General features: G+C 38.2%; 1 protein-coding gene across 1 annotated transcript in view; it reads left to right on the forward strand.

Moving 5' to 3' along the window:
* The window catches only part of LOC124776263 (ATP-binding cassette sub-family C member 4-like), a 157,926-nt gene extending 131,811 nt beyond the window's left edge, over nucleotides 1-26,115 (forward strand). Inside the window, exons 19-25 of the mRNA XM_047251158.1 lie at nucleotides 2,687-2,857; nucleotides 7,034-7,161; nucleotides 7,280-7,525; nucleotides 9,386-9,546; nucleotides 13,492-13,621; nucleotides 19,010-19,120; nucleotides 24,996-26,115. Of these exons, the coding sequence (XP_047107114.1) occupies nucleotides 2,687-2,857; nucleotides 7,034-7,161; nucleotides 7,280-7,525; nucleotides 9,386-9,546; nucleotides 13,492-13,621; nucleotides 19,010-19,120; nucleotides 24,996-25,031 (983 nt within the window). The 3' untranslated portion in view covers nucleotides 25,032-26,115. The remainder of the gene's footprint in view (nucleotides 1-2,686; nucleotides 2,858-7,033; nucleotides 7,162-7,279; nucleotides 7,526-9,385; nucleotides 9,547-13,491; nucleotides 13,622-19,009; nucleotides 19,121-24,995) is intronic.
* The last annotated feature ends 1,248 nt before the right edge of the window (nucleotides 26,116-27,363 follow it).

The raw sequence follows: 27,363 nt of genomic DNA on the forward strand, positions 1-27,363 counted from the left end.
TTGAACTCGAGAACAACTGGCTGACGTTCTAACTAAACCCCTTCAAAGTATTGCTTTTAAAAGGCTGTAAGAAAACTTGATGATTAATTGAAATTAAAATCTTTTTTTTGTTTAATATATACATTTGCAGAGACATGGTTACAAATGTTTTGTGAGATACCACCATAGTGTTTTGTTTAAGGGAGTGTGTTTAGACTGAAAGAAAAAGTTAACTGTAAACAAAAGCAGTGTGTGCCATTTAATGCAAGGCCGCTGTTGGTGTGCATTGTTAGCAATAAGAGTTGGTTGTTATTTTAAAAATAAATGAAGTCGGCTGTTCCTTGTAGCTTTGTGCCTTAATGTGCTGTTTTAAATAAAAGACAACTACTGGATTTTATGAGTTATCTTGATATTGTACTATAGCAATAAGAGTGTAAGAGATGTTATCTCAGGGATGTCATGTCACAGTCTCTTTATAGGGATGGAATAGTAGCTTATTTAGTAGCAGTGCCAAGCATACATCACATAGCTGATTCTGCAGTACAAAATTCGATTACTTGCTTTCCAGTGATCATACTTAACACCCCCCCCCCCCCCCCTCACACACACACAAAACACCCCCCCCCTCCCCTCACACACTCACATACACACACACACACACACACACACACACACACACACACAGAGAGAGAGAGAGAGAGAGAGAGAGAGAGAGAGAGAGAGAGAGAGAGAGAGGGGGGGGGGGGAGATAGAATTGAAAATTTCCCTTTATCAGTTTATTTTGGTTAACAAGCTGTCCAAGGATTACTGTTGCTACCAAGATCAGTGAGAGCAATCATATATGGCTGGCATTTTACAAATTCTCAAATAAGGAAGACTGTTTTGCATAAATCTGGATCACTTTAGATGGTTCTTCAAAAATAAAGAAACTGACTAGTTTTCAGTGGTATACCCTGTGCTCACCAAATATTTCAATATTCACATTTGATAACCAGTTTTTCTGATTTCACTACATACCTGTAGTGTTATAATGGATTTTAGATTTTCATTCAGGGAAAAACACTCCCGCTCATAATCATCAAACACATCTCAGTGTAGATAAATTGAATTCAGTATTTTCCAAAATAATAAATCCAGAAACACTCCTATCTTCTTTTTCAAAGCCACAGTCCATTTTGTAACACTAATACAGCCTACTGCCACTTAACTAGTTTTATATACATGTGTTAGCAAGTGTGACAGTCAGAGAACTGAACTTGCAACATTTCATACAATAAGTCAGTCATTCTATTTTCAGTAACAAAATGGGTTACTGGGGGGGGGGGGGGGGGGGGGAAAGAAACTTTTCAATTACTTACAAAAGTGAAACTTTATTAAGTGGCTTAATAACATGTTTTATGAGTTTGTCATGTTTAATTATATATAGAGAGGCTATACAGAAGACAAACACAAACCATTAATAGTGAAAAACTGGCACCAGTGTAAATATGTTTGATAATAGAAGGAAAATTATTCCAGTAAGAAAGAGTCGGCAGACAACTTGTCTGCAAGACAATTGTGACTATGTGGTTACAAGCTGCCATTTACTTCAGCATGAAATATTGTTTTAGTTACTGCAAATGTATTTCAAATGGAAACTTGATGATTAAGTCTCGTATCCAAGAGGTCTCAAATTTCACTCATGGTTTATCTCAACATAAAATTAAATATTGCTTCAGCATTTTTCTTCCATTCATCATGTTCCCTAGATTACATCAAGGAGGAGAAACTTCAGGGATGTGGAACAAAGTATACATCATAGAAACTTAATCTGTATACTTTATTAACAATAAACTATCATTGTTCTACTTAATGTTATCCATGATTATGTCATCCAAATTGAATTAAGTAAGTTATTGAGAAAGCTGCTATTTCCAAAACAGTTACTAACTCCTCAGTTTCACAATATAGTGCTGTTTATTTCTTATTACTAGTTTAATAATCACATGATTACAATGGTATCTTTCAAAGAAAATATTTTTTACATATGTAAATAGAGAGTCAGATTTACAGTACAGTACTACTTGTCATATAGCCTTATAACAGCCTTAAGTGTAAAAGACTGCATGCTTCTAAACAAAAAACCCATAAGTAATTTTATAAATGATCAGCTTGTTGTCAAATTTTCCACTCAGAAGATTTACTATAATCGTAAAACTGGCTAATTCCATGTCATTAACAAGAGGTCACAATTATGTTACACAGAGCTGGCAACCAAAAAACTAAGGTTTCATGCAGGTTCAGTTGAGATATTTGCTCTTAGAGACACTATACATGCTCTTTGGTGTAAATGAAGACTTACTTAAGTATTGGTAACACTTTACTGTGGTTTGCAGAGTACTGATGTAGAATGATACGCATCTCTAATGAAAATAATACCTCTTCTTCACTGGTAGTAGTAGAAACTAAGCTTTCATGTAAATGTAATTTTTTATGGCTTCTAATACAAAACCTTTCTTACTGTTCAGTGAATCCTTCAAGGTATAGTTTTCATTTTGTGCTATTTACAGCATTTTAGGGCTGATCAATGACATTCGAGTTGCAACATGTAATTTTTGGGAAGTCTGAAATATAAATGTACTTCACTTCTTGCATTTTACCTTATTTGTAATTACAGTCGACTTATTCAAATAAAACAAGTTATTTATTCAAACTTTTTATTTTCCAGGTGCTATGAGTGGTTTTGTAGGACTTGCTATTGCTCAGTCACTAATTCTCACTGGAATGCTGCAGTATGGTATTCGGCAGCTGACTGAAGTTGTTAGTCAGATGACTTCTGTGGAAAGAGTTCTGCAGTATAACAATATTGAAAGGGAAGGCCCATTTGATTCTGAACCAGGTAACGGCTGAAGTAACATTGTTGATACTGGTATTGCATTCCCATGACTAATATGTTTTTTTAAGAATCTCTCCATGACTGGACGAGACAGTGAATTTGTTAAATATCTGAATACATTAAGCTGTCACTAATCAGGCTTACAGTGGTCCAGAATTTCAGTAATCAGGACCACATTGGAAATGGCACAGAACAATGAATTTTTGTACACAACAGTATTATTAGCAAATTACAATGTTAAACAGTGCTATACGTATTTGAAATTGTGATGTTCTTTACTGTTCAGTGTCGTGTCTTCTAAAAGGAAAGATATTACACTAGACCTCAAGCAGAAAATTAAAATTTCAGATAAGTTGAACCAAGGTTCTTCACAGAAAGCCATTGCTGCTGAGCACAATATTGGACAAGTAACTATTTATGACATCAAAAAGATAGTATGCAAGTATGCAGTTCAAATGGATAGTGGCTTGTGAAAACAGAAGGTTATACAAAAGAGTGAGAATGAAGAACTGGATGTAGCTGTTTTACATGGTTCATACAACAATGTAGCAAAGCAATTCCAGTCAGTGGCCTGATAGTAAAGGAAAAGTTGCTGTGTTTAATACACATCTTGGCAGTAGGTGTTGTTTGCAGCAAGTGAGAACTGACCAACAACTGGGAAAAAAGATATGGCATTTGGGCAGCTGACAATCACCAGGAAAAGTCACTCAGCTAATGGAAAATGTGCAGATGAGTTTGTGAACAAGATAATAGAGGAAGATGATTTAACTGCTGATGTCTTGTACAATGCTGATGAAACCAGACTCTTTTACAAGATGCATCCTTCAATAATGTTGTCTACCAAGAACAAGAACTAAGCTCATGGGTACAAGCAACAGAAACAACACTTAACATTAATGGCAGGTTGTAACACAAATGGGAATCATTGTCAGCCACTCATGGTGATAGGGAGATCCCAACATTCAAATTGTTTTTGACACACTGACATAAACACATTGCAACTGCAGCAATATTGCACTCAGAAGAAAGTATAAATGGACAGAGAAACATTCTCTCGGTGGTTCCACAAAACAATCGTACCAGTAGTGAGGAAAAAGTTGAAGAAGAAAAAAAATCTTCCACTGAAAGCTATCCTTATTTTTGACAATGCTCTCAGTAGTCCTTCTGATGTGACTCTAAATATTGATGGTACACAAATACTATTTCTTGCATCCAGTGTGAAAGCCCTGATTCAGCCCATCAACCAGGGAATTCTGAAATAAATTAAACATCATTATCAACATGCGTTTCTTGTCTCCTTAATGAAAAAATGTGAAGATGACTCTACCAAGATGTTGAAGATGTGGAAAACAATCAAGTTAAGTGATGATGTTTTCCAAGCAGCTGAAGCACGGGATAAAGTAGAGAGTGATACCATATTGATATGAAATGAGCGTTTGGCGTCATTGGCCGGGAGGCCCCTTGCGGGGCAGGTCCGGCCACCTCGGTGGAGGTCTTATTACATTTGACACCACAGTGGGCGACCTGCACGCCAGATGGGGATGAAATGATGACGAAGAAAGCACAACACCCAGTCCTTGAGCGGAGGAAATCCCCGACCCAGCAGGGAATCGAACCCAGGCTCCTAGGACGGCAATCCGTCACACCGACTATTCAGCTATCGGGGTGGACGATACCATAGTGAAGAGCTGGAAAATAGTGTGGCCATCCATTGATGCAAAGTTGGATCCAGTACTGAGAGACAGTGATGAGCCATTCAATTTGGAGTCATCAGTTGCATACTTTGCGTACTGATGTGTTCCACAAGCTTCCATGAGGAGGAGAAATTGATGCTGATGACATTAATAAGTGGCTGAATGAACAAAACTGTGTGACAGATGAAGAAATAATCAGATGTGTGCAGAAGAGTATTGGTGAAAGTGGTCAAGAAGAGGGCATAGGAGGAGAGAGCATGAAGAGTTTTCACACTGCTGATGCTGAAGCTGCAGCAGTTGTGTGACAAAGCATCGTGTGTCGTCACTGTGACAATTAAAAATTTGGAACATGTATAATTATGTGCACACTCAAGGACAAAGTTTTCTTCAACAATGAATGTATCTTTGGATTTAATAAAGTATATTCCCTGTGTTTTTGAAATAGACTCATTGGGTTTAATGAAGTATATCACCTATGGTTTTATAATTATATCTTTGGAGTATAAAGCATATCCCCTATGTTTTTAAAATAAATTTCAGACCTTTCTGTCACTGAACTCTCTCCCCCTTCCCTCCCCTCCTTCTCTCTCTCTCTCTCTCTCTCTCTCTCTCTCTCTCTCTCTCCACTTTCTCACTGAGTTGAACCGATGAAGTTCTCAGACTTCTCTTCATGAGTCTGACCCACAAGACGGCTGATGTTTCTTATTACCTCAGTCAACTAGAAAGACAAAAATTTTATACTGATTCCTTGCTTGCATCAATTAATTGTGGATCCCTGGTGGCTAATCCATGTCAATTACATTCCTTTCTTCGTGCTTTATCTAGTTACCTTGTTTCTTTATCTTTCTTATACTGTTTTATTTTTGGGTATTAATCTTGCTGTCATTGTGTGTGTTTCTATCAGTGACTGCTAAGACTGACATCACTTGGTTGTTTCAATTAATATATACTCACCATTACCCTATGAAATGTGTGTTAAATTAGTATCTCACTGGAAAAATACACTGCTGGAAAAAAAATGCTGCACCCTCAAGGACTGTGTTCAGTTGCAGCACAGTAAAATGTGGCCACACTGAGGGGTTGCAGGGTTCGTGAATCATTTACCACGGTCACTGGGCGGCAGATGGTGCTCAGGAGGCCTCTCTGTTTTGACTCTGCAGACATTAATTGTGCTGAGTTTAGAGGTGGACAGTGTTTTCAAATGAGTGTGTACTCCTGTCGAACAGCTTTGGCCACTGGAATGGGTTCACATTGTGCACTTAAGGAAACTGGATGGACATTGCTGCACATGTTGACCTCAGTGTGTTGGTGAGATGTTGCTGCTTTCAAAAGTGGTATGTGAAACATTCTCACAACTGTAGACCAGGTTCTGGATATCCGTGTAGTATAGGCGTATTTGAGATCAATGAATTGTGCGAGCAGCTGTGGCTGACCGAACATCACAAAGTATAGGCACATGCTGCACCTGCTAAGTTATCAGGAACCAGTAGAAAATATTCACTTGCAGCAGGGTTAAGACTATGTGTGCCTTTGGTCGGGTTACCATTGACATTACAGCACCACCAATCATGGGAACTCGTGTTGTGAAAGAGTTTACTTCAGTGACTAGAGTAGGTTCCGTCTATATGCAATTGATGGACATACAAATGTATGGCACAGACCCGGTGAGTTGCCTACTCCAGATTGTATTTTCCCGTGACACACAGGTCCCATCTGAGGCCTTGTGGCGTGGGGGACCTTCAGTTACAACTCACGTTCACATCTGGTGTTTCTGCAGGGTGAAGTGCAGTTCCCACCGTGTTGCAAATACTGTTAGCCCTGTGCTACTACCATTTCTTCAACAGGAAGGTGACGTGCTTTTTCAGCATGACAGTTCACATCCACAACTGGCTGCTGCAGTGCAATGTGGTCTTCATGGTGTGCAACAACTGCCCTGGCCAGCAAGATAGGAATATCTCATGCCTGTTGAACAAGTATGGAACATGATGAAGTGGGAATGCACTCATTCTCTGTGGCCTGCAAGGACCGCTGCTGAATTACAAAATACGGCACAAGACTCGTGGGACAATCTACCTAATGATGGCATTTGGCATCTTTATGGTCATTTGCTTGTGAGAATAAATGCCTGCTTGTGAGAATAAATGCCTGCATCGCTGTCACAGGAAGGGGTGGGGGTGGCACATTGCATATTGATGCAACTGTTGGGGCGCCCTTGACAGTGATGTGTGTTTCATTTGATCTGAATTTATTGTCATTCGCTCCCACAATGATGAACTTATTCTTACCTCACTTTTCAACAAAATGATCTTATCCTTGAGGGTGTATAGCACGTTTTGTTTTCCAACATTGTAGATTGGTGCAGAATGAATGTAACATGTAGAATATGTTTTTTCAAGAGCAGCAAAATTTATTATTATTTCCATTTGCAGACGAAACTAATATATTTACTGCTGTATTCCATAAATAATTTTATATGTTATTCTAGGAAAGAAACCGTCAGTCCACTGGCCTACAAAGGGTGAAGTTCGCTTTGAGAATCTAAGTCTCTTGTATGTTCCGACAGAACCACCAGTCTTAAGAGATCTTGATTTCACTATACAAGCTGGGCACAAGGTAAAATCTGAGTCTGTCATTTTGATTATCATTCTCACTTTCTGAAACTAGAGGAGACAAAGAGTAACTGGTATGATATCGTTTAACTGTGCACCAATGTCAGTATATATTTTTACAGGTGGGCATTGTTGGCAGAACAGGAGCTGGAAAATCTTCACTCATTGCAGCATTGTTTCGTTTAGCAAAACTGGAAGGAGCCATTTACATTGATGACATAAATACTAAATCTGTCGGTTTGCATGATCTTAGGAAACGCATTTCGATTATTCCTCAGGAACCAGTGTTGTTCTCAGAAACAATTCGATACAATCTGGATCCATTTCAGGAATTTCCAGATCACCAGATATGGAATGCTTTGGAAGAGGTAGGTTTAGCCCTGCAGTTTGTTTTTGTATTCTTCTTCCTAGTTTTCAGTAGTTTTACATTTCACAGATACTAAGTCTCGTTAAAGTGTTAGTCAACAATGTGTAAGGGATACATTGGTACTCATCACATAGAGGAGGCATTGCATCACAAACAGACTCAATGAAATTGAATACTAAATGTTGCCACTAAAGGACTCACTGTGCCTGTCTTTCATTCAACACCTCCTCTACATGGCGAGTAGCAATCTATCATTTTGAATTTTGTTATTTCATCCTGGACTTTCTGTTGTTTTAGTCAGTGTTAGGGAAGCATAATATTCTATCAGTGCATGTAATATTATACTTAAGGTGCATCAAATGAAAGCAAAGCCAGTATTAATGTATCACACATGCAAAAGTTACAATATTCTACTACCAGTGTGATTCCATTAATTGGTAAAACACAGTATGTAATTACACTGGTGTACAAACCCATAAGGATAGAAGTAACTTTCTCATGATGTTTCACTGGCAAGTAAAATAGTTTTTATAAAACGTGGACCGCTCCGTGCAGTGCACTCCCATGCTGGCCGCAAGGCTGGTGTGAGGGTCTTGTGGTAGGGCGTTCCACTCGTCCAGCAATGAAGTTGACAAACCCTGGACGGTCATTGGTGCATGTGGATAGGCTGCAATACGTCTCCCCAATGCAAACGACATGTGCTCGATGAGGTGTAAGCCAGGGGAGTGTGCGGGCCAGGCCATTTGCCAAATATCCTTTTGTACCGAGGGCTCCTTCACGTGCACTATTTGATGTTGTCATGCATTGACATCTATAAAAATGAAGTCAGGGCTCAGTGTCCACTGAAAAGATGCACACGAGGAAGGAGTATTGTGTCACAATAAAGTTGAGTGGTGAGTGTACAGTTTTCAAAGATTTGGAGGTCAGTACACACATGCAGTAGTATGCGTCCCCAAACTATAACACCTGGACCACCACAATGATAATTTTCAAAAATGTTCCTGGGTCCATTTGCACCCAGATACGCTGAAAGGTTGGAACATGTAATGCACCCAGGAACACTGTCAAACATGATCGTTTTGGTGGTGCAGGTATTATGATGTTGGGAGGCATAATGTTGCGAAGGCTTAGTGACATCCAAATCTGTGAATACTGTACACTCATCAGTCAACATTGTTGTGACACTGTACTGCTTCCCTGTGTGCACCTCTTCAGGGCTGCATTCATCTCTAACTTCATTTTTATGGATGACAGTGCACAAGTACATGAAGCACTGCAGGTGGAGAAGCTTATGGAACAAAAGGATATTTGGTGATTGCACTGACCTGCCCAGTCCACTAACTTAAATCGCATCAAGCACATGTGGGAGGCACTGGGGAGATGTACTGCAACATATCCACATCCACCAATCACCAGCCAGCGGTTGTCAACCACAATGGAGAAGGAATGGGATGCCCTTCCACAGGAACTTCTTACCAACCTTTCAGCCAGCATGGGAGCTGCCACTTGTGGTTATCACACACATTATTAATAATTGTGTCTACCTTTTGTAATGTCCTGGGGACCATCATAAATCACAGTGACTTCAGTGTAATCATTGTCTTTGAATGATATGTCATTTCTGCTCATCTCATTGCGTATATCTTCAGTTACCTTCTCTACTATACTGTAGCAGTTCTTCCTATGTGGTCCAAGTTCCACTGAGCTATGTTACTTGACAGTGACACATCATAAAAACATCACTTTTCTACTTAAGTTTTGCACATCAGTGTGTATCTCTATAGGAATAATACATTTTCGGTTTTATTTCAGATGTAAGCTTATTGTTGTTTATCAATTCTAACGTGATTATTTGTTTTAGGTGGAACTGAAAGATGCTGTGGATACACTGGAGTTCCACGTAAATGAAGGGGGAAGCAACTTTAGTGCTGGACAGAGACAACTGATATGCCTTGCTAGAGCAATTCTTAGAAATAATAAAGTACTAGTGCTTGACGAAGCTACAGCAAATGTTGATCCACAGTATGTATACTACAAGATTAGTACAGAATGTATTGACTTTTTATTTTCATTTACAAGACCAGTCCATCCTAAAGTGGCTGTGTTTTCAAGTATTTCTATGCTGTTGCCATATGAATACAGGCAAAGAAGCCATAGAATAATTCCTAAAACCTTATTTTTCGTCATGCAGCATACAATTTACAACGGAAATGAAGCATTCAGTATTGGAGGGGCCATCAGTGGTGATATTGTATATCCTGAAGTTATAGTAAATGTAAATATGATGGTACTCGAAGAAAAAAATGTGTGTAGCAGATTTAAAGACACTTTTCCATAGTAAAGTGTAGCATCCCGTTTCACCTTGACGATGATGATATGTTATGGCATAGACTCCACTAAACATCAAATGCTTTGGGGAGTCATCCTGACACAGACTACACAAGTGATGCCTTAAAAATCATTGGTTGGTAATGCGTTCTCATCTTTTTTGACAGGGCTCAGTTGGACTGAAGTCAGGTGATGTGAGGCCACACAAATATCTTGGAGTCCGGGGTGTTTTCTCAAACCATTCAAAAAAATCTGGGAGAAATGGGTTTGGTGCATTGTCTTCATGAGAAAACAAGTCCTCTGTGGTGTGCTGTAGGCAAACAAGTAGATAAATATAAATACGAGTAATGATCACCAAATACACTGAGGTGACAAAAGTTGGAAACCTCCTAATCTCGTGTCGGACTCTCTTTTGCCTGGCATAGTGCAGCAACTCATCGTGGCATGGACTCATCAAGTTACTGAAAATCCGATGCAGGATTTCTGCACGAACTGGTCTCTTGATTATGTTCCATAGATGTACAGTGGGATTCACATCGGGCAATCTGGGTGGCCAAACTATTCGCTCAAACTGTCCAGAATTTTCTTCAAATCAGTCATGAACAACTGTGGCATGGCACATTGTCATCCATAAAAATTCCATCATTTAAACTTCCTGGCAGATTAAAACTGTGTGCCAGACCGAGACTCGAACTCGGGACGTTTGCCTTTCGCGGGCAGGTGATCTACCAGCTGACCTACCCAAGCACGACTCACACCCCGTCCTCACAGCTTTACTTCTGCCAGTACATCATCTCCTGCCTTCCAAACTTTACAGAAGCTCTCTTTCGAACCTCAGTCGGTAGAGCACTTGCCCGCAAAAGGCAAATGTCCCGAGTTTGGGTCTCGGTCTGGCACACAGTTTTAATCTGCCAGGAAGTTTCATATCGGCAGACACTCCACTGCAGAGTGAAAATCTCGTTTTGTCAGTTCCGTCACTGTTTGGGAACACGATGTCCATGAATGACCACAAATGTTCTCCAAGTAGCCGAACTCCAGAGGACCCATTCCATTCCGTGTAGTCCACACCATTATGGAGACAGCACCAGCTTGCACAGTCCCTTGTTGACAAATTGTGTTCAGGATTTTGTGGGGTTTGCACTGTACTCCATCCCTACCGTCAGCTCTTACCAACTGAAATCAGGACTCATCTGCCCAGGCCACAGTTTTCCTGTCATCTGATGTCCAACCGATACGGTCACGAGCCCACGAGAGACACCGCAGGCGATGTTGTACTTTTTGCAAAGCCACTCGTGCCAGTCATCTGCTGCCATAATCCATTAGCATCAGATTTTGCCACACTGTCGTAACAGATACATTTGTAGTACATCCCACATTGATTTCTGTGGCTGTTTCACAGAGTGCTGCTTGTCTGTTAGTACTGACAACTCTGCACAGACACTGCTGCTGCCAGTCATTAAGTGAGGGCTGTCGACCATTCCATTGCCTGTGGTGAGAGGTGATTTCTGTATTTGGTATTCTCAGCACATTCTTAATACTGTGGATCTCATAATATTGAATTCCCTTATGCTTTCTGAAATGGAATGTCCCATGCGGTTAGCTCAAACTATCTATCCGTGTTCAAAGACAGTTAATTCCCATTGTGCAGCCATAACCATATTGGGAACCTTTTCACATGAACCACCTGAGTGCAGATGACAGCTCTGCCGATGCACTGCCCTCTCACACCTCGCGTGCACGTGTGGTACTGCTGCCGCCTGTAAAGGTGCTCATCGCTATCCTATAACTTTTGTCACCTCGGTGTAATTCAAGTTAAGTGATGTAAGGATTGTACACTCTCGCATAACTTTTGTAGTGCCATTTTAAATATATCACATTGTGGAGGAATCCTTGAAGATTCTCAATTTGCTGCATATAAATTCATCAAACGTATAGACTTCCAAACAGATAGAAAACTAAAGCCATCCTTGTACTGAACAACAGTTTGTTCACTATGAATAATGAGTATGTCTTGAACTGAGAAAAGTATGAATTTGAAATGAAACAAGGACCTGCTTTACTAGTGACAACTGCAGCTGCTGCAGGGTTGCCATACATAAAAACAGAAAATGATATCACAACCGCTCACACAATCTTTTTTTTTCCTAAAAACTACTTTTACTTCTTTGATTTTTATTGTGGTTCCTTGTAACTTGCCAGTTGTTAATTAGACAGTCTTCATCTCTTCCATGTACGGTCTATGTTTTATTACTGATTTTACGCTTTGAAGTTGGGTATAGGAAAGGAGTTGAAGTTTTGATCATCACCTTAAATAGTTACATAATTGATTTTTGTTTATTTGCAAATTCTTGTCTGGTTAACATTGAAATCCCCATGACAAAGTCCCATAGCATGGTGCTAGAGGAGTGAGAAAAAATGGTGCAGCCCATTGATAAAGTGGAGTATTGTGTGATAATTCATTTCTTGCATTTAAAGGGAAACTTTGTGGAATAGTCCAAGTTGTGTTGGTGGAAATATATAACAACAATGTACCATCATATGACGGAGTGATTAGGTGGTACAGAGAGATTCCGTTTTGGTCAAATAAGTCTGATTAAGAACGAATGGCAGATCGTGTCTCTGAGAGATGTGGAGACCCTGCTGCTCAAAGACCTGTCTATCACAATGGAGGCAGTTTTCAATGCCTTGCATTTTGAACATGACAAAATTCACTGTCTGCTGGATTCTGTGACTGCACGCATCCATACAGTATGCTCATCAAAGTAAGGCAGCAGCAAAAATGTTTTAGTTGTGTCAGGCCAATTCAGATGACTTCTTTAGCCACCTAATCACTAAGGCTGTGTGCTGTGTATATCACTATGACCATGAGAGAAACAAACAAAACAAATGGTGGGAACTTATAGATTAACTATTTCAGAAAAAGGCAAAGACCCAGACATAATTGGGCAAGATGATGGCTGAGTGTTTTTTTGGACAGCCATGGTGTAGCACTAAAAGCTAATGCTTATAGCAAACAGTCGCAAGAGCATAGTACCAAAATGTCCTGATCAAGTTTGTGAGAAGCTCTCAAGACTAAGCATCATAGGAAGCTGTCTGAGGGGTTGGTTATGCTTCATGATAACACCCCAGGTCATTCTGTACAGGACATGTCCCACTTACTGCTTCTCTCGGCTATAAAATTTTGCCTTACCTCTGTATTCTCCTGACATCATGTCCAATGTTTTCTTCCTCTTCCTTCAGATGAAGGAATTACTGCCTGACAGGTGTTTACAGGATGAAAAGAAGCAATTTGTGAGATGGAACAATTTCTCAACAGCCAGAATGCAAACTTCTAAAATGGAGGTCTATTCTAAGTCATTCATCATTCCAAAAAAAAAAAAAAAAAAAAAAAAAAAAAACCTTATATGTAGAGAAGGACTAACACCTTCACCAAGTTTCATAATCATAGCTTGAGGTTGAGGTAGCTTTATGACCACCCCTTATACATGAGAAATGAGTAAGAGCCCATGTCAAAAAAATGGCAAAAGCTACTTTTCCAATATTTGTCTCTGCTTTTCCTGTGCCAGTATTTATGTCTTCTTTTGCTGTGCCATTGTGTAGAGTACCATGAATAGTAATGTGTGAAATATTTTTTTTTAGGACTGACAGCTTTATACAAAAGACCATCAGAACAAAGTTCAGGGACTGCACTGTGCTTACTATTGCGCACAGGCTCAATACTATAATGGACTCAGATAAAGTTCTAGTGATGGATTCTGGGAGAATGGTGGTGAGTAATCTTACAGAAATTTGTCATACTGGACATTTTTTGTCTTTTTCAGCAAGCTTTAGATTACCGATTATCGAAATGAAAAACTTCGGGCTGGTGTGGAGAAGCTTTATGTTTTTAACCCTTTAACTACTCTGGGTGGTCTCTCAGATGGCTACAGTTTCTTCTCTTGCAGTATTTCACACACCCCTGTGACAAACCATAGGGTATGCATGTTGTATTTTTGCTGAACGTTACCCTTCCTCCATGGTGAGGAAAGCTAGACCTTTTATGCAGTGTTTTCTATGCAAGATGGATGTGGGGCTTCAACATTACCTCAATGAATTCTCAGATGAAGACTTTGATGACAGTGATACTGATCCTGATTTTGAATATTTAGTGATCACAATACTAATTCGGAGAAGGAAAATGAAAGTGATGAAGATGTGACAGATGATGACGATGGAGAAGTGTGCATCTTCGGTAAGAACAGACAAATGTTTCCGATAGAGAAAACAGAAGCCGCTAAGTGACGTAAGAACAAGGTGACTCAACATTGTCTTTCAGCTGCCTGGACTGCAACAGATACTGAAAAGCTTCAGAGAAAAGTTGCTGTTTTGGAGATATTAGTCTCAAATACAGAAATAATTTTTTGATAAATGAAAAACATCAGCCTTTTGTTGTCCTTGTTTTAAGTGGAAAACAAAGTATCCACATCAACAGTGTGGTGTTCCAATTTGGTTGGAGAATTGTAGGAGGGTCTGCGTGAAAGGCATGCAGCTGAAAGTGATTAAAATTTGATTCAGGGCATCAGAAGAATACATACTTTCTTCTTGATTTTTAAGCTAAGAATTTGGCAAAATTTCTCCCTTGATAGAATTATGGGGTGGAATACTCGGTCTAAGGCTGAAATAATGAGTAGTAAACTCAAAGCTGATTCCAAAAACAATTTGTCACAACTGAAATGTGTCTTTTTATACAGTCATGTTATGAACCTGTAATACTATCTCCCTGATGATAATCCGCAAGTTAGCTAGAGAGGTAACTGTGTGCTGTTATTTTAGTAACATATAAAATGAAAATAAACTGCAAATCTTGCTGTCGTTTAATTTTCAAAGTGTTTTAAGTTCTGTATTGTTTAAAAATTGCAAATTTCCATAAAGTCAGTTTCCAAGAAGTGTAACGAACAACAGAAAGTCAAGAAAATATATACCCACCAAAACTGAGACTTTATACATAAAAAATAAAAATGTGGCCTGAGAGACCCCTTAGCAATTGTGTTCCTGTCAACATCCATAGTATTTAAGGGTTAACTTACTGATATATTCAGGTCCTTCAGTGCTCTAACATGGTCAGTCACAATATTTTCAATTAATCTTTTTTTTTTTTTTTTTTTTTTTTTTTTTTTTTTTTTTTTTTTTTTTTTTTTTTTTTTTTTTTTCAGTTGTGATATACAGAACCTTTCTTTCAGTATCTTCATATATATGCTACCCAATGTCAAATAAAATCAACATAAAAATTATTACAGACAACTATTGTGGTATGGGATAGCTATGCATGGATATGAGGAAAGAGAACTGCTCTTCAAATGATAGCAAATGCATAAGGTGGTGTTGTCTATAGGTCAAGTATCAAAGTCAAGCACATCATATATCCATTCTCTCTCAGAATGCTGCATTTCAGCTGTACGGGATGGGTATAGTGAATGGGAAGAGACAATGGGTAAGGAAGAACAGCAGGTGAGAAGGAATAGAAATATGAGAAGAGGGATAGTTCCCAGGCGTGCAAAGCTAGAGTAGCAGCAGCAGGTGACACACAGGAGAGAAGGGGAGCAGCATGGAGTAGGACAGGGAAGACAGTTAGTGTGATACTGTCACTAAAATTAAATATCATTGAAATAAGGGATGAGGAGAAATATGAAACCAATTATGCCGAGCTGTAATGGGGTAGAAACAGATATAGATGTAGGGGACTGGGAACCTAATAAAGTCAACTGAAAATCAGGGACTGGTAGAGATTGAGATCAGACAAGTTGTGGAATCTGAGAACATACTGAAAATTATAGTTGCCACATTCATTTAAAAAGAAACTAGTACACGATTTGTGACCAAGCCCACACAGTATCTAGAGCAGTGATTTTTGCTGAGTTGGTACCTGATATGGCAGTTTTCTTAAGTGACCCAGCTTCTAATAGAATAAATATTTTTTTGTTATTGGGCATAAATAAAAAGTTATTTCTGTTTTTCCTGATTTAGATGACAATTAAATCAGGACTTTTAAAAATTTCACTATTGTTTGTATTGTAGCCTTTCTGGCAGTCAAAGAGGTTTTTTATTTTTTGGAGATAATATGCTAATAATAAGCCTTTGCAAGAACCCACAGTTCAATCATACACTTAAGCATATAGATGTTAAAATTTTATTTGCTAGGATGAATGTTTCTGCTGAGAAAGTTGTGTTTAAGCACATTAGTACAGATAAGCTACTAGCTGATGTTCTGGTGAGGCCACTACATAAAATAAAATTTTAAAAAATTTATGGTGTAGCTGGGACTTATTTAAATGTTCTAACCTAGTTTTTGTAACACTGATAGTTAACACTGAGGGTGGGTGTTAGTGTCACATTATGTTAATGTTGTTTTAAGGTGGCAACTACTGCTTCCTTTGGTTTATATTAACTTTTGGAATTTGTTTTAGCTTGTGTGTGTCCATCATTGAGCTATAAGCTATTATATATTTAAATAAAAACTGTGCAAACATGCTTACTATTGAAATTCATTTACTGCCCCTGATTACCACATCAGTTCTGATAGCCAGTATGACAATATAATTAAGAGTTCCACATAAAGTGATACTCAATTAATTTCGTCAACAAACAGAATGGATCAAGGAAAATCATATTGTGTTGTTGAATGGAGCAGTCTCATATACATTAAATGCTGCAGTTTAAGAGTACTTATTGAAGCTTCAGAGTGTAGGAATTGTTCCCAACCTACATCAAACACTTTCTGTGCTAACAAAGATTGTTTTTAGAATATTGTGGAATTATTTTAGCCACTGTATACTACTCTTATCTGGATTATGAGCTCATGTTTCTTATATATTGATATGATTTCTTCTTATCTTCTTGATGTAAAACTATATCTGTAAATATATTAAAAACAGAGATTCCATGACTTACCAAACGGGAAAGCGCTGGTAGATAGGCACAATAAAAAACACACAAACACACACATAAAATTTCGAGCTTTCGCAACCCTCGGTTGCTTCGTCAGGAAAGAGGGAAGGAGAGGGAAAGATGAAAGGATGTGGGTTTTAAGGGCGAGGGTAAGGAGTCATTCCAATCCCAGGAGCGGAAAGACTTACCTTAGGGGGACAAAAGGACAGATATACACTCACACACACACATATACAGACACAAGCAGACATATTTAAATTTTATATTTGGTCTTTATTATTTTTTATTTATATTTATATTTTCATTTTTATTTATTATTTATATTTGGTCTTTAAATATGTCTGCTTGTGTCTGTATATGTGTGGATGGATATGTGTGTGTGTGTGCGAGTGTATACCTGTCCTTTTTTCCCCCTAAGGTAAGTCTTTCCACTCCCAGGATTGGAATGACTCCTTACCCTCTCCCTGAAAACCCACATCATTTCATCTTTCCCTCTCCTTCCCTCTTTCCTGACAAAGCAACCAGGGGTTGCGAAAGCTCGAAATTTTGCATGTGTGTTTGTGTGTTTTTTATTGTGCCTATCTACCAGCACTTTCCCGTTTGGTAAGTCATGGAATCTCTGTTTTAAATATATTTTTCCAATGTGGAAAGTTTCTTTCTATTTTATTTATATCTATAAGTAATAATATCCCACTTTCATCAGCAGCCAAGAGTAGAAATGATAAGATGTTGATTGGAGATTTTGTCATCATACCATCTTTTTCAATGTCCATTTGACAGTTGCTGCTGGATAAAACTCTTCTAGACTTTTCGATGCACCCTTCTTCACTACATTTTCATTACAAATGTAATTGTCTCTACTGTTCAGTCTGTTGTGTTGTATACTGGTTGGTTTCTCTGTTTCTACTATGAATTCTGAACAAGAATCTGTCCATTGCTCCCACAGTAACTGTCAGTAATAGAATGGTTTTCACATTAACTCCTACTAGTCAGGACTGGCAATATACAAGGACTGTAAAGCTTTGTTTTCAAATAGCTTAGATTTGAAAACCTTATTTATTTTACTGAAGGTGCTGCAGGTTGTTTTTTACTCTTCTGCTTATTTCCTTGAACATCTAATCTCTAAGTACAAAACATCATTAGCAGGAGCCATGGCTTCATTGTGAAATTGAACTACTTTCTTGTCAATATGTTGGTCATACATTATTTGACATTTGTCATACTGTAAGTAATTTTCAGACGTTCTTTCAATATTTACATCAATTGTTGAAGTTTGGCTGCACTAGAGACAGCACCATACATAAATTAACATGTTCAGGTATGATCCACTGACACATATTCTTTCCCACTTTTGCAGTTTAAAAACCTGAAAACTTCCTCCAGTACTGCTGAGAACAGTATCCTGCTGAATTTTAATGGTAGCAGTAATATTTATCTGTATATTCTTCAGTACTACAATCTAATCTAAGTTGAATCAGTGAATTATTTCACAAGGCCTCTGAGTACAGATTTCTCCGTAGCTGGGTCAAAAGCTTCACCAGAATTTATGATACCACACCAAGTGGTAATTCATACTCATTATTGTACTTTGTTCTATAATTTTATTCATGAGTTGCTAATAGTACCTTTCACTTTAGTCATTTATAATATAAGCATTTTCTTGTATTTGATTAAAATCTAATGTCATCCCCCCGTCCCATGCACTAGATGAAAATTTAGTGAATGGCTCATGCTTTATGCAGAGGAGACTGATTTTTTAACATCTTGTTTGTCACCTTCCTTCTAAAATAGGCAATTGCAGATTTGTTCTTGTTTTTGAAATTGTATTCCACTACAGACATTCTGTAAAACATTGTTAGTTTGTTTTGCAATATTTTGTTTCTAGCTTTAACAACGTCTATTGAAACACCACCAGTTGAAGGCCTATGGTGTATATATCAAACAGATTAGAAGCTTTGGGTAACTCAGAGACCTAGATAAATGTATGTCCTTCTCATTATTATAGATCAGATCATGAAGAAATAAACATATAACATTAGAATCTAATGGTAATGATATGGACAACAGACATCTGTGTGATGAAAGCAGGTCAGGAGCTTGTAGTAATGAGAAGAATAAATTTGTGCTATCACCATTTTTTTAAAAAAAATTGGGATCATTTCATTAGCATTACTGAAATCATAATTCAGTTGTTAAAAGGCATACTACTAATCACAACTGTTAATTCTTAAAGGAATATGCACATCCACATGTGCTTCTCCAAATACCAGATGGACACTTCACTAAAATGGTTGAACAGACAGGAAAGTCAATGGAAGCACAGTTAAGACAAGTGGCAAAAGAGGTAAGAACTGATACAACTTCATTTTAAGATTCTTCTTCAAAAATTAACACCCAGTTTTGTTTAAAAATTCCATCATATTTAACTATTAGCCAAGTTAACGACCATCATTTTAGCTGTTTATTATTCACAAATCAAAATTGGATGAGAAAGGTTAACAGCATAGAACAGAGATGGCATTTACATCAACAGCCTCTTTTTATTATTATTATAATGGTGGAACATGCTGTCCAATAATGGCAGTCAGTGCAAACTTTACCTGTGGAATAGTTTAATTTTCAATTTCTGAAGTTGCTGTTTCACATATATGTGTCTCAGATGAATAGGCCGGAATATTGTGCCATCACAAAATTCTTTTATTTTTGGTCAGTTTACAATTAACATAAATTCGTGTATAGTTAGAGAAGATTTATATGGAGCCTGGTCGTCATTTTCCTGAGTTACGACATTAGCAGGAAAATTCAATATGGCTGTACTTCTCTTCAAGATGATGCACATGAAGGATATCCCAAAAGCTGCTATATGGAACTGGGTGACTGGAAATTGAATGTACATGAAACAGATGATGCATTAGGCATGTCATAAAAAATTTTAATGCAGATTTTGTATTGAGATTTAACTGAAAGAAAACTTTGTGCAAGAAAGTTGTTGTGTTTGATGTGTGCTTAGAAAGAAGAGATACTTCAGATGCAGAAGAAATACTTCAGCTGATTGATGAAAGAAGGAAGTACAAAAATGTTTAGGGAAATTCAGGAATACAGAAATACAAGTCGCTGGGGAATGAAATAAACAGGAAGCGCAGGGAAGCTAAGGTGAAATGGCTGCATGAAAAATGTGAAGAAATTGAAAAAGAAATAATTGTCGGAAGGACTGACTCAGCAAATAGGAAAGTCAAAAGAACCTTCAGTGAAATTAGAAGCAAGGGCGGTAACATTAAGAGTACAAGGGGAATTCCAGTATTACGTGCAAAGGAGAGAGCAGATAGGTGAAAAGACCTCTATGAGGGGGAAGATTTGTCTGATGTAATAGAAGAAGAAACAGGACTCGATTTAGAAGAGATAGGGGATCCAGTATTAGAATCAGAATTTAGGAGAGCTATGGAGGACTCAAGATCAAATAAGACAGAAGGGATAGATAACATTCCATCAGAATTTTTAAAATCATTGGGGGCAGTGGCAACAAAGCAACTTTCATGTTGGTGTGAGACTCTGAGTCTGATGTGCATCTGGTGACATACCATCTGTCATTTGGAAAAATATCATCAAAACAATTCTAAAGACTGCAAGAGCTGACAAGTGTGAGAATTATCCCACACTCAGCATAACAGCTCATGCATCCAAGTTGCTGACAAGTATAATACATAGAGGAATGGAAAAGATAATTGAGGATATGTAGATGATGATCAGTTTGGCTTTAGGTCAGGTAAAGGCACCAGAGAGGCAATTCTGATGTTGAGGCTGATAATGGAAGCAAGACTAAATAAAAATCAAGATATGTTCGTAGGATTTGTTGACCTGAAAAAAGTGTTCAACAATGTAAAATGGTTTGAAATTCTGAGAAAAATAGGGGCAAGCTATAGGGAGAGAGAGGTAATATACAATATGTACGAGAGCCAAGGGGGAATAATAAGAATGGATGACCAAGAACGAAGTGCTCGAATAAAAATTTATTTAAGACAGCGTTCTAGTCTTTTGCCCCTACTGTCCAATCTGTACATCAAAGAAGTGATGATGGAAATAAAAGAAAGATTCAGGAGTGGAACTGAAATTCAGGATACGATTTGCTGATGACATTACTATCCCAAGTGAAAGTGAAGAATTACATGATCTGCTGAACAGAATGAACAGTCTTATGAGTACAGAATATGCATTGAGAGTAAATAGAAGAAAGAAAAAAGTAATGAGAAGTAGCAGAAATGACAACAATGAGAAACTTAACATCAGATTGATAGACACAAAGTAGACGAAGTTAAGGAATTTTACTACATAGACAGCAAAATAACCAATGACAGATGGAGCGAGGAGGACATCAAAAGCAGACTGTCTCTGGCAAAAAGGGCATTCTGGCCAAGAGAAGTCTACTAGTATCAAACACAGGCCTCAGTCTGAGAAAGAAATTTCATTTGGGAAAACCAGAAAAGAAAAGACTTGAAGCATTTGAATTGTGGTGCTACAGATAAATGTTGAAAATTAGGTGGATTGATAAGGTAATGAATGAGGAGATTCTGCACAGAATTGGAGAGGAAAGGAATATGTGGAAAACACTGACAAGACGAAGGGATAGGATGATAGGAAATCTGTAGAGACATCAGGGAATGACTTCAATGGTACTAGAGGAGGCTGCAGAGGGCAAAAACTGTGGAGGAAGACAGACATTAGAATACATCCAGCAGATAATTAAGGACATGGGTTGCAAGTGACAGTCAATACTATAATGAACTTTATTCCCTCTAGTGTGTTATTCTCACAGCTAACACAATGATGTTCATGCATTTTGCCTGAATGTTGCTACATGTAGATGCATAGTTTGACACCATACAGGTTGCATTCAGTGGAATGTCCAGAGCCATATGATTATATTCCACAATTTTAACCAGACATGTTCTTTTTGGCAGTCCTATAGGAATGACATTTCCTTGAGTATTATCTCTGCTTTATATCCAAATACCCTGTGATGTATCTCATTTGGTGTGCCCTATTTTTCAAGTGATATACCAGCATTAAGAGTTTTTTAGAGTTTTCCAATTATTCAAAGTCTTGAAGCAGGTCATTGGAACAACTGCAAACCAGCAATGAAATTCATAGAACATGAAGATTAAAGAGATATTGTGCTCAACCATGGGCAGAGACATACAGGTTTTTAATGGAAATCATGCAAAGCTATATACAGAATAGAGCTAATGATGTACTCTTAAAGTGATAACTCAGATTTAAAAAGGGTGTGGGTGAGAGAGAAAGAGAGACAAATATTGCTTACTGAGAGGGAGGGACCAAGCATATATATCTAAAAACAAAGATGTCAATATAATAGAGGGAAACATTCCACGTGGGAAAAATATATTTAAAAACAAAGATGATGTGACTTACCATACGAAGGCGCTGGCAGGTCGATAGAAACACAAACAGACACATACATACACACAAAATTCAAGCTTTCGCAACAAACTGTTGCCTCATCAGGAAAGAGGGAAGGAGAGGGAAAGACGAAAGGAAGTGGGTTTCAAGGGAGAGGGTAAGGAGTCATTCCAATCCCGGGAGCGGAAAGACTTACCTTAGGGGGAAAAAGGACGGGTATACACACGCATACACACACACACATATCCATCCACACATATACCGACACAAGCAGACATATTAAATGGCAAAGAGTTTGGGCAGAAATGTCAGTCGAGGCGGACGTGCAGAGGCAAAGATGTTGTTGAATGACAGGTGAGGTATGAGTGGCGGCAACTTGAAATTAGCGGAGATTGAGGCCTGGTGGATAATGGGAAGAGAGGATATATTGAAGAGCAAGTTCCCATCTCCAGAGTTCAGATAGGTTGGTGTTAGTGGGAAGTATCCAGATAACCCGGACGGTGTAACACTCTGCCAAGATGTGCTGGCCGTGCACCAAGGCATGTTTAGCCACAGGGTGATCCTCATTACCAACAAACACTGTCTGCCTGTGTCCATTCATACGAATGGACAGTTTGTTGCTGGTCATTCCCACATAGAAAGCTTCACAGTGTAGGCGGGTCAGTTGGTACGTCCAGGGCCTCACTGAGCCAGCTTCATCCTGACCCACAACTTCTTGACTTTCGATGGCCAGACATACCAACAATTAAAGGGAACAGCCATGGGTACCAGGATGGCCCCCTCGTATGCCAACCTATTCATGGGTCGCTTAGAGGAAGCCTTCTTGGTTACCCAGGCCTGCCAACCCAAAGTTTGGTACAGATTTATTGATGACATCTTCATGGTCTGGACTCACAGTGAAGAACAACTCCAGAATTTCCTCTCCAACCTCAACTCCTTCGGTTCCATCACATTCACCTGGTCCTACTCCAAATCCCATGCCACTTTCCTTGACGTTGACCTCCACCTGTCCAATGGCCAGCTTCACACGTCCTTCCACATCAAACCCACCAACAAGCAACAGTATCTCCATTATGACAGCTGCCACCCATTCCACATCAAACGGTCCCTTCCCTACAGCCTAGGTCTTCCTGGCAAACGAATCTGCTCCAGTCCGGAATCCCTGAACCATTACACCAACAACCTGAAAACAGATTTCGCATCCCGCAACTACCCTCCCGACCTGGTACAGAAGCAAATAACCAGAGCCACTTCCGCATCTCCTCAAACCCAGAACCTCCCACTGAAGAACCCCATAAGTGCCCCACTTGTGACAGGATACTTTCTGGGACTGGATCAGACTCTGAATGTGGCTCTCCAGCAGGGATACGACTTCCTCAAATCCTGCCCTGAAATGAGATCCATCCTTCATGAAATCCTCCCCACGCCACCAAGAGTGTCTTTCCGCCGTCCACCTAACCTCCGTAACCTCTTAGTTCATCCCTATGAAATCCCCAAACCACCTTCCCTACCCTCTGGCTACTACCCTTGTAACCGCCCCCGGTGTAAAACCTGTCCTATGCACCCTCCCACCACCACCTACTCCAGTCCTGTAACCCGGAAGGTGCACACAATCAAAGGCAGAGCCACGTGTGAAAGCACCCACGTGACTTACCAACTGACTTACCTTAGGGGGAAAAAAGGACAGGTATACACTCGCATACACACATATATCCATCCGCACATACACAGACACAAGCAGACATTTGTAAATGAGAGAGAGAGAGAGAGAGAGAGAGAGAGAGAGAGAGAGAGAGAGAGAGAGAGAAGTGAGAAATGATGAAATAAGCAAAACTGAAAACAAGAAATTGGACTGATGAAAAGTTCTCAAATTTCTAGCCAGGAGGCAATGTGGGGGCATTTCAGTGAATGTTAAACTCTGTGTCTCTTTCCAAAGATAATGAGTATGAAATTCATCAAAATATTATGGTATCTTAACCTTGACACCCATTTGGGTGAGACTGTATGAAGATAGAGAAAACAAAATAAATAGACAAGAGAATAAAGAGAAAACAGAATGTTAAAAATCAGGAGGTGTAGAAGTAAAATAAGAGCTACACAATGCAAAACTTGAAACTGGTGAAAGAAATGGGGGAATAAAACCTACCCTTACTCACCAAATTTACAGATTTCTCTTCTGATGATCTAAAATTAAGTTATTTGCCTTCTAAACGCTATCTGCTTAGCCTTACTTGACATTCCTTTCATTTCAATGCGTATAATACTGAATGGACTGTTCTACATCTCAGTACCACCTTCAGGTTGTTAAATCCAGTGTTTTTAGTTACTATTTTATTGAAAATTAAAATAATATTATTGTATCATTCAGTAATAAAAATAAGCCTTGTCTTGATTTTCATTCAATATACAGCCAGAAATGCTTCCGTGTGTGTTTAATGTGTAAGATAAAGGAAAGCTAACCCACTTAGAGCAAAAGCTCCAAAGCTAGCATGAATACTGTTTCCTGCTACGTTTCTATGCACCTCACATCTGTCCACTATGCGTCAGTGGTTGCCTTTTCAATATTTTATGAGTTATTCCACTCATGAATTTCATTTTTGTTTGTAACACTTCATGACAGTTGTCATATATTGCTAAGGAACTAAATTTGCAAGGCCTATAATGCTGAAATTATACTGTCCTGTTTCTGTCCATTATGCATATTCATTGATGAGACGTAACCTGTTGTAAAATTTGTAAGTACATAACAATATTTTCATTTGCAATGAATTTAGTGAAACTTATTAATTTTTTTCTTCTAATAGGCATATGATCAACAACAGACTGAAAGTGTGACATGAAATAATGGCACATTTTGTGGGAGGAATTTGTGTTACCAGTATTAAGTAATTTATTTATTTGAAGAAAAAATTTGAAGGCATTTATAATGCTTTCATCATGGAAAGTTCCTACTCGACTCACAGCCACAAAGGGCTCGTATACTTGTAATTACTAGTTACACTATTTCTTTGTGGTCAGATGTTTATTTTGTACTCTAACTGAGTGAGGAAACAACTACAAAGTGCCTGAAGACGTAGAAGACAACTGTGGTTATGCTGTGTGTTGGAAGAAAATGAAGAGGAAGCTCAGGAAATATTGGCGGCTATTTTTCCTTACTGTTATTACTGTGTCAAGAGACAATCCCTGAAATATTTTTCTAAGTACATACTGTTTTCTTATTTTCCTGTAAATTTTCTTTTATATTTTGGTAACTGTAAATGTGATTTTATAAGATCATTGTAGACTGTGAAGCTGTTGTCATGTTAATAGTACTTGTTTACTGTGTCATAAACTTTGATGTACAACAGAGTTTGTGGAAAAGGATAATCAAAAACAGTTTCATCAAATGATAATCAAAAACAGTTTCATCATTCAGCATTTTAGGAACAAGGTCTTCCATTAATAAATTCCATATTCAAAAAGAAACTGCTCCCATAAAAATGCCAGATCACTGTCAAAATTTACTTCCATAAATATAACCTATATTTACACGTAAAAGAAAAAGGAAAATATCAACTATTTGTTTAAAAATTAGAAAATATCATCCTTTTCCCAAAACAGCTGATTTTTGGCAGTTGTCATCCTTTATTGCTGTGTGTTGTTTACATCATGAAACTGTATTCTGTATTATTCTACTACAGTTTTACTTGTAAGCAGTTTTGCATCTTGTAAGTTGTAAGTGTGCCATGTACTTTCTGTTATGGGTCAACAGAGATTGGTCTAGATATGTGGTTCTGACTTATTTTCACAATTTCATTGCAGTTCTGAATTTGTGGAAATATTGTGAATATTGAAACTTGCTGGCAGATTAAAACTGTGTGCCGGACCAAGACTCAAACTTGGGACCTTATTAATTTGTGAATATTGTAAGAAAGTGATTGGAATATATGATGTTTGCTACTTAAAATTTTCTTTACATTTTATACGAAACACAGAATAAATATTTTGTACAAGATGATGTTCCTTTTTATATATCTTGTAACTTTAGTTACAACCTTTAATTATTATAAAATAATAAAATTCTCCAAAACTATGACAGAATGAAGTAATAATAATAATAATAATAATAATAATAATAATAATAATAATTCCCGTGGAGGCCCGGGAAATGAATAGGCCTCCGGTATGTTCTGCCAGTCGTAAAAGGCGACGAAAAGAACAAACCACTAATAGGGCTAACCCCCCTTCTAGTGTGATTAGTTGGTTCAGGACAGAACTAATGAAGCCTCGGACAAGCGCCGTCATGGTCGGGGACGACGCTTGAACCCTATGCCCGCCCACAATGGTAACGACACTGCTAGCCAACTGGAAAATGATTTAAATCCAAATAGAGGTGTTTTGCAGGATATGCTTCCTGCAACCACCCTAGAAGGAAAACAAAGACAGAGGATGAGATGGTCAGATGAAGTTAATCAACACCTCATGTTCTGTTATTACCAAGCAACAAACCTAGGAACCAACACAACTGGATACAGATCACAAGTATACACAACATTTATTACCAGATACCCAGAATTAAAATTTTTAACAGAACAACGACTAGCTGATCAGATCCGTGGAATAATAAAAAATAACAGGATACCCCAGTCAGAATTAGAAAACATCAAACAACAAGTACAACAAATACTCGAACAAAATAATGTGCAATCAGAAGAAGAAGAAAATACAGTAATGGACTCAAACATCCCAGAGCAAACAAACTAAGAACAACACACACCAATTAAACAATCAGAGGAAAACGAAATCTTAAGGCAGCCACCAGAACAAGTACAAATAGAACGTGAAGTGACACACATGTTAGATATAGAAGAAAAATTTCAGCTAACATATATAGAATACAAAGACACAAATACAGACATTAGACCATTCTTGCATAGACCACCAAATAACCCCACAAGTCGAAACAACAATAAAAACTATCAACACAATCATACACAACAAAATAAATGAAAACACAACTATGGAAGAGTTACAACTACTGGTATATATAGGAGCACTCACTACACTAAATATACACACTAGGCAGAGATCAGAACCAACCAACACACAGAAGAAACCCACAAAACCAGCATGGCAACACAGGCTACATATCAAAATAGAAAAACTGAGAAAAGACATCGGACAGCTAACACA

The sequence above is a fragment of the Schistocerca piceifrons genome, chromosome 2 (genome assembly GCF_021461385.2).
Source record: "Schistocerca piceifrons isolate TAMUIC-IGC-003096 chromosome 2, iqSchPice1.1, whole genome shotgun sequence".
Taxonomy (NCBI): Eukaryota; Metazoa; Arthropoda; class Insecta; order Orthoptera; family Acrididae; genus Schistocerca; species Schistocerca piceifrons.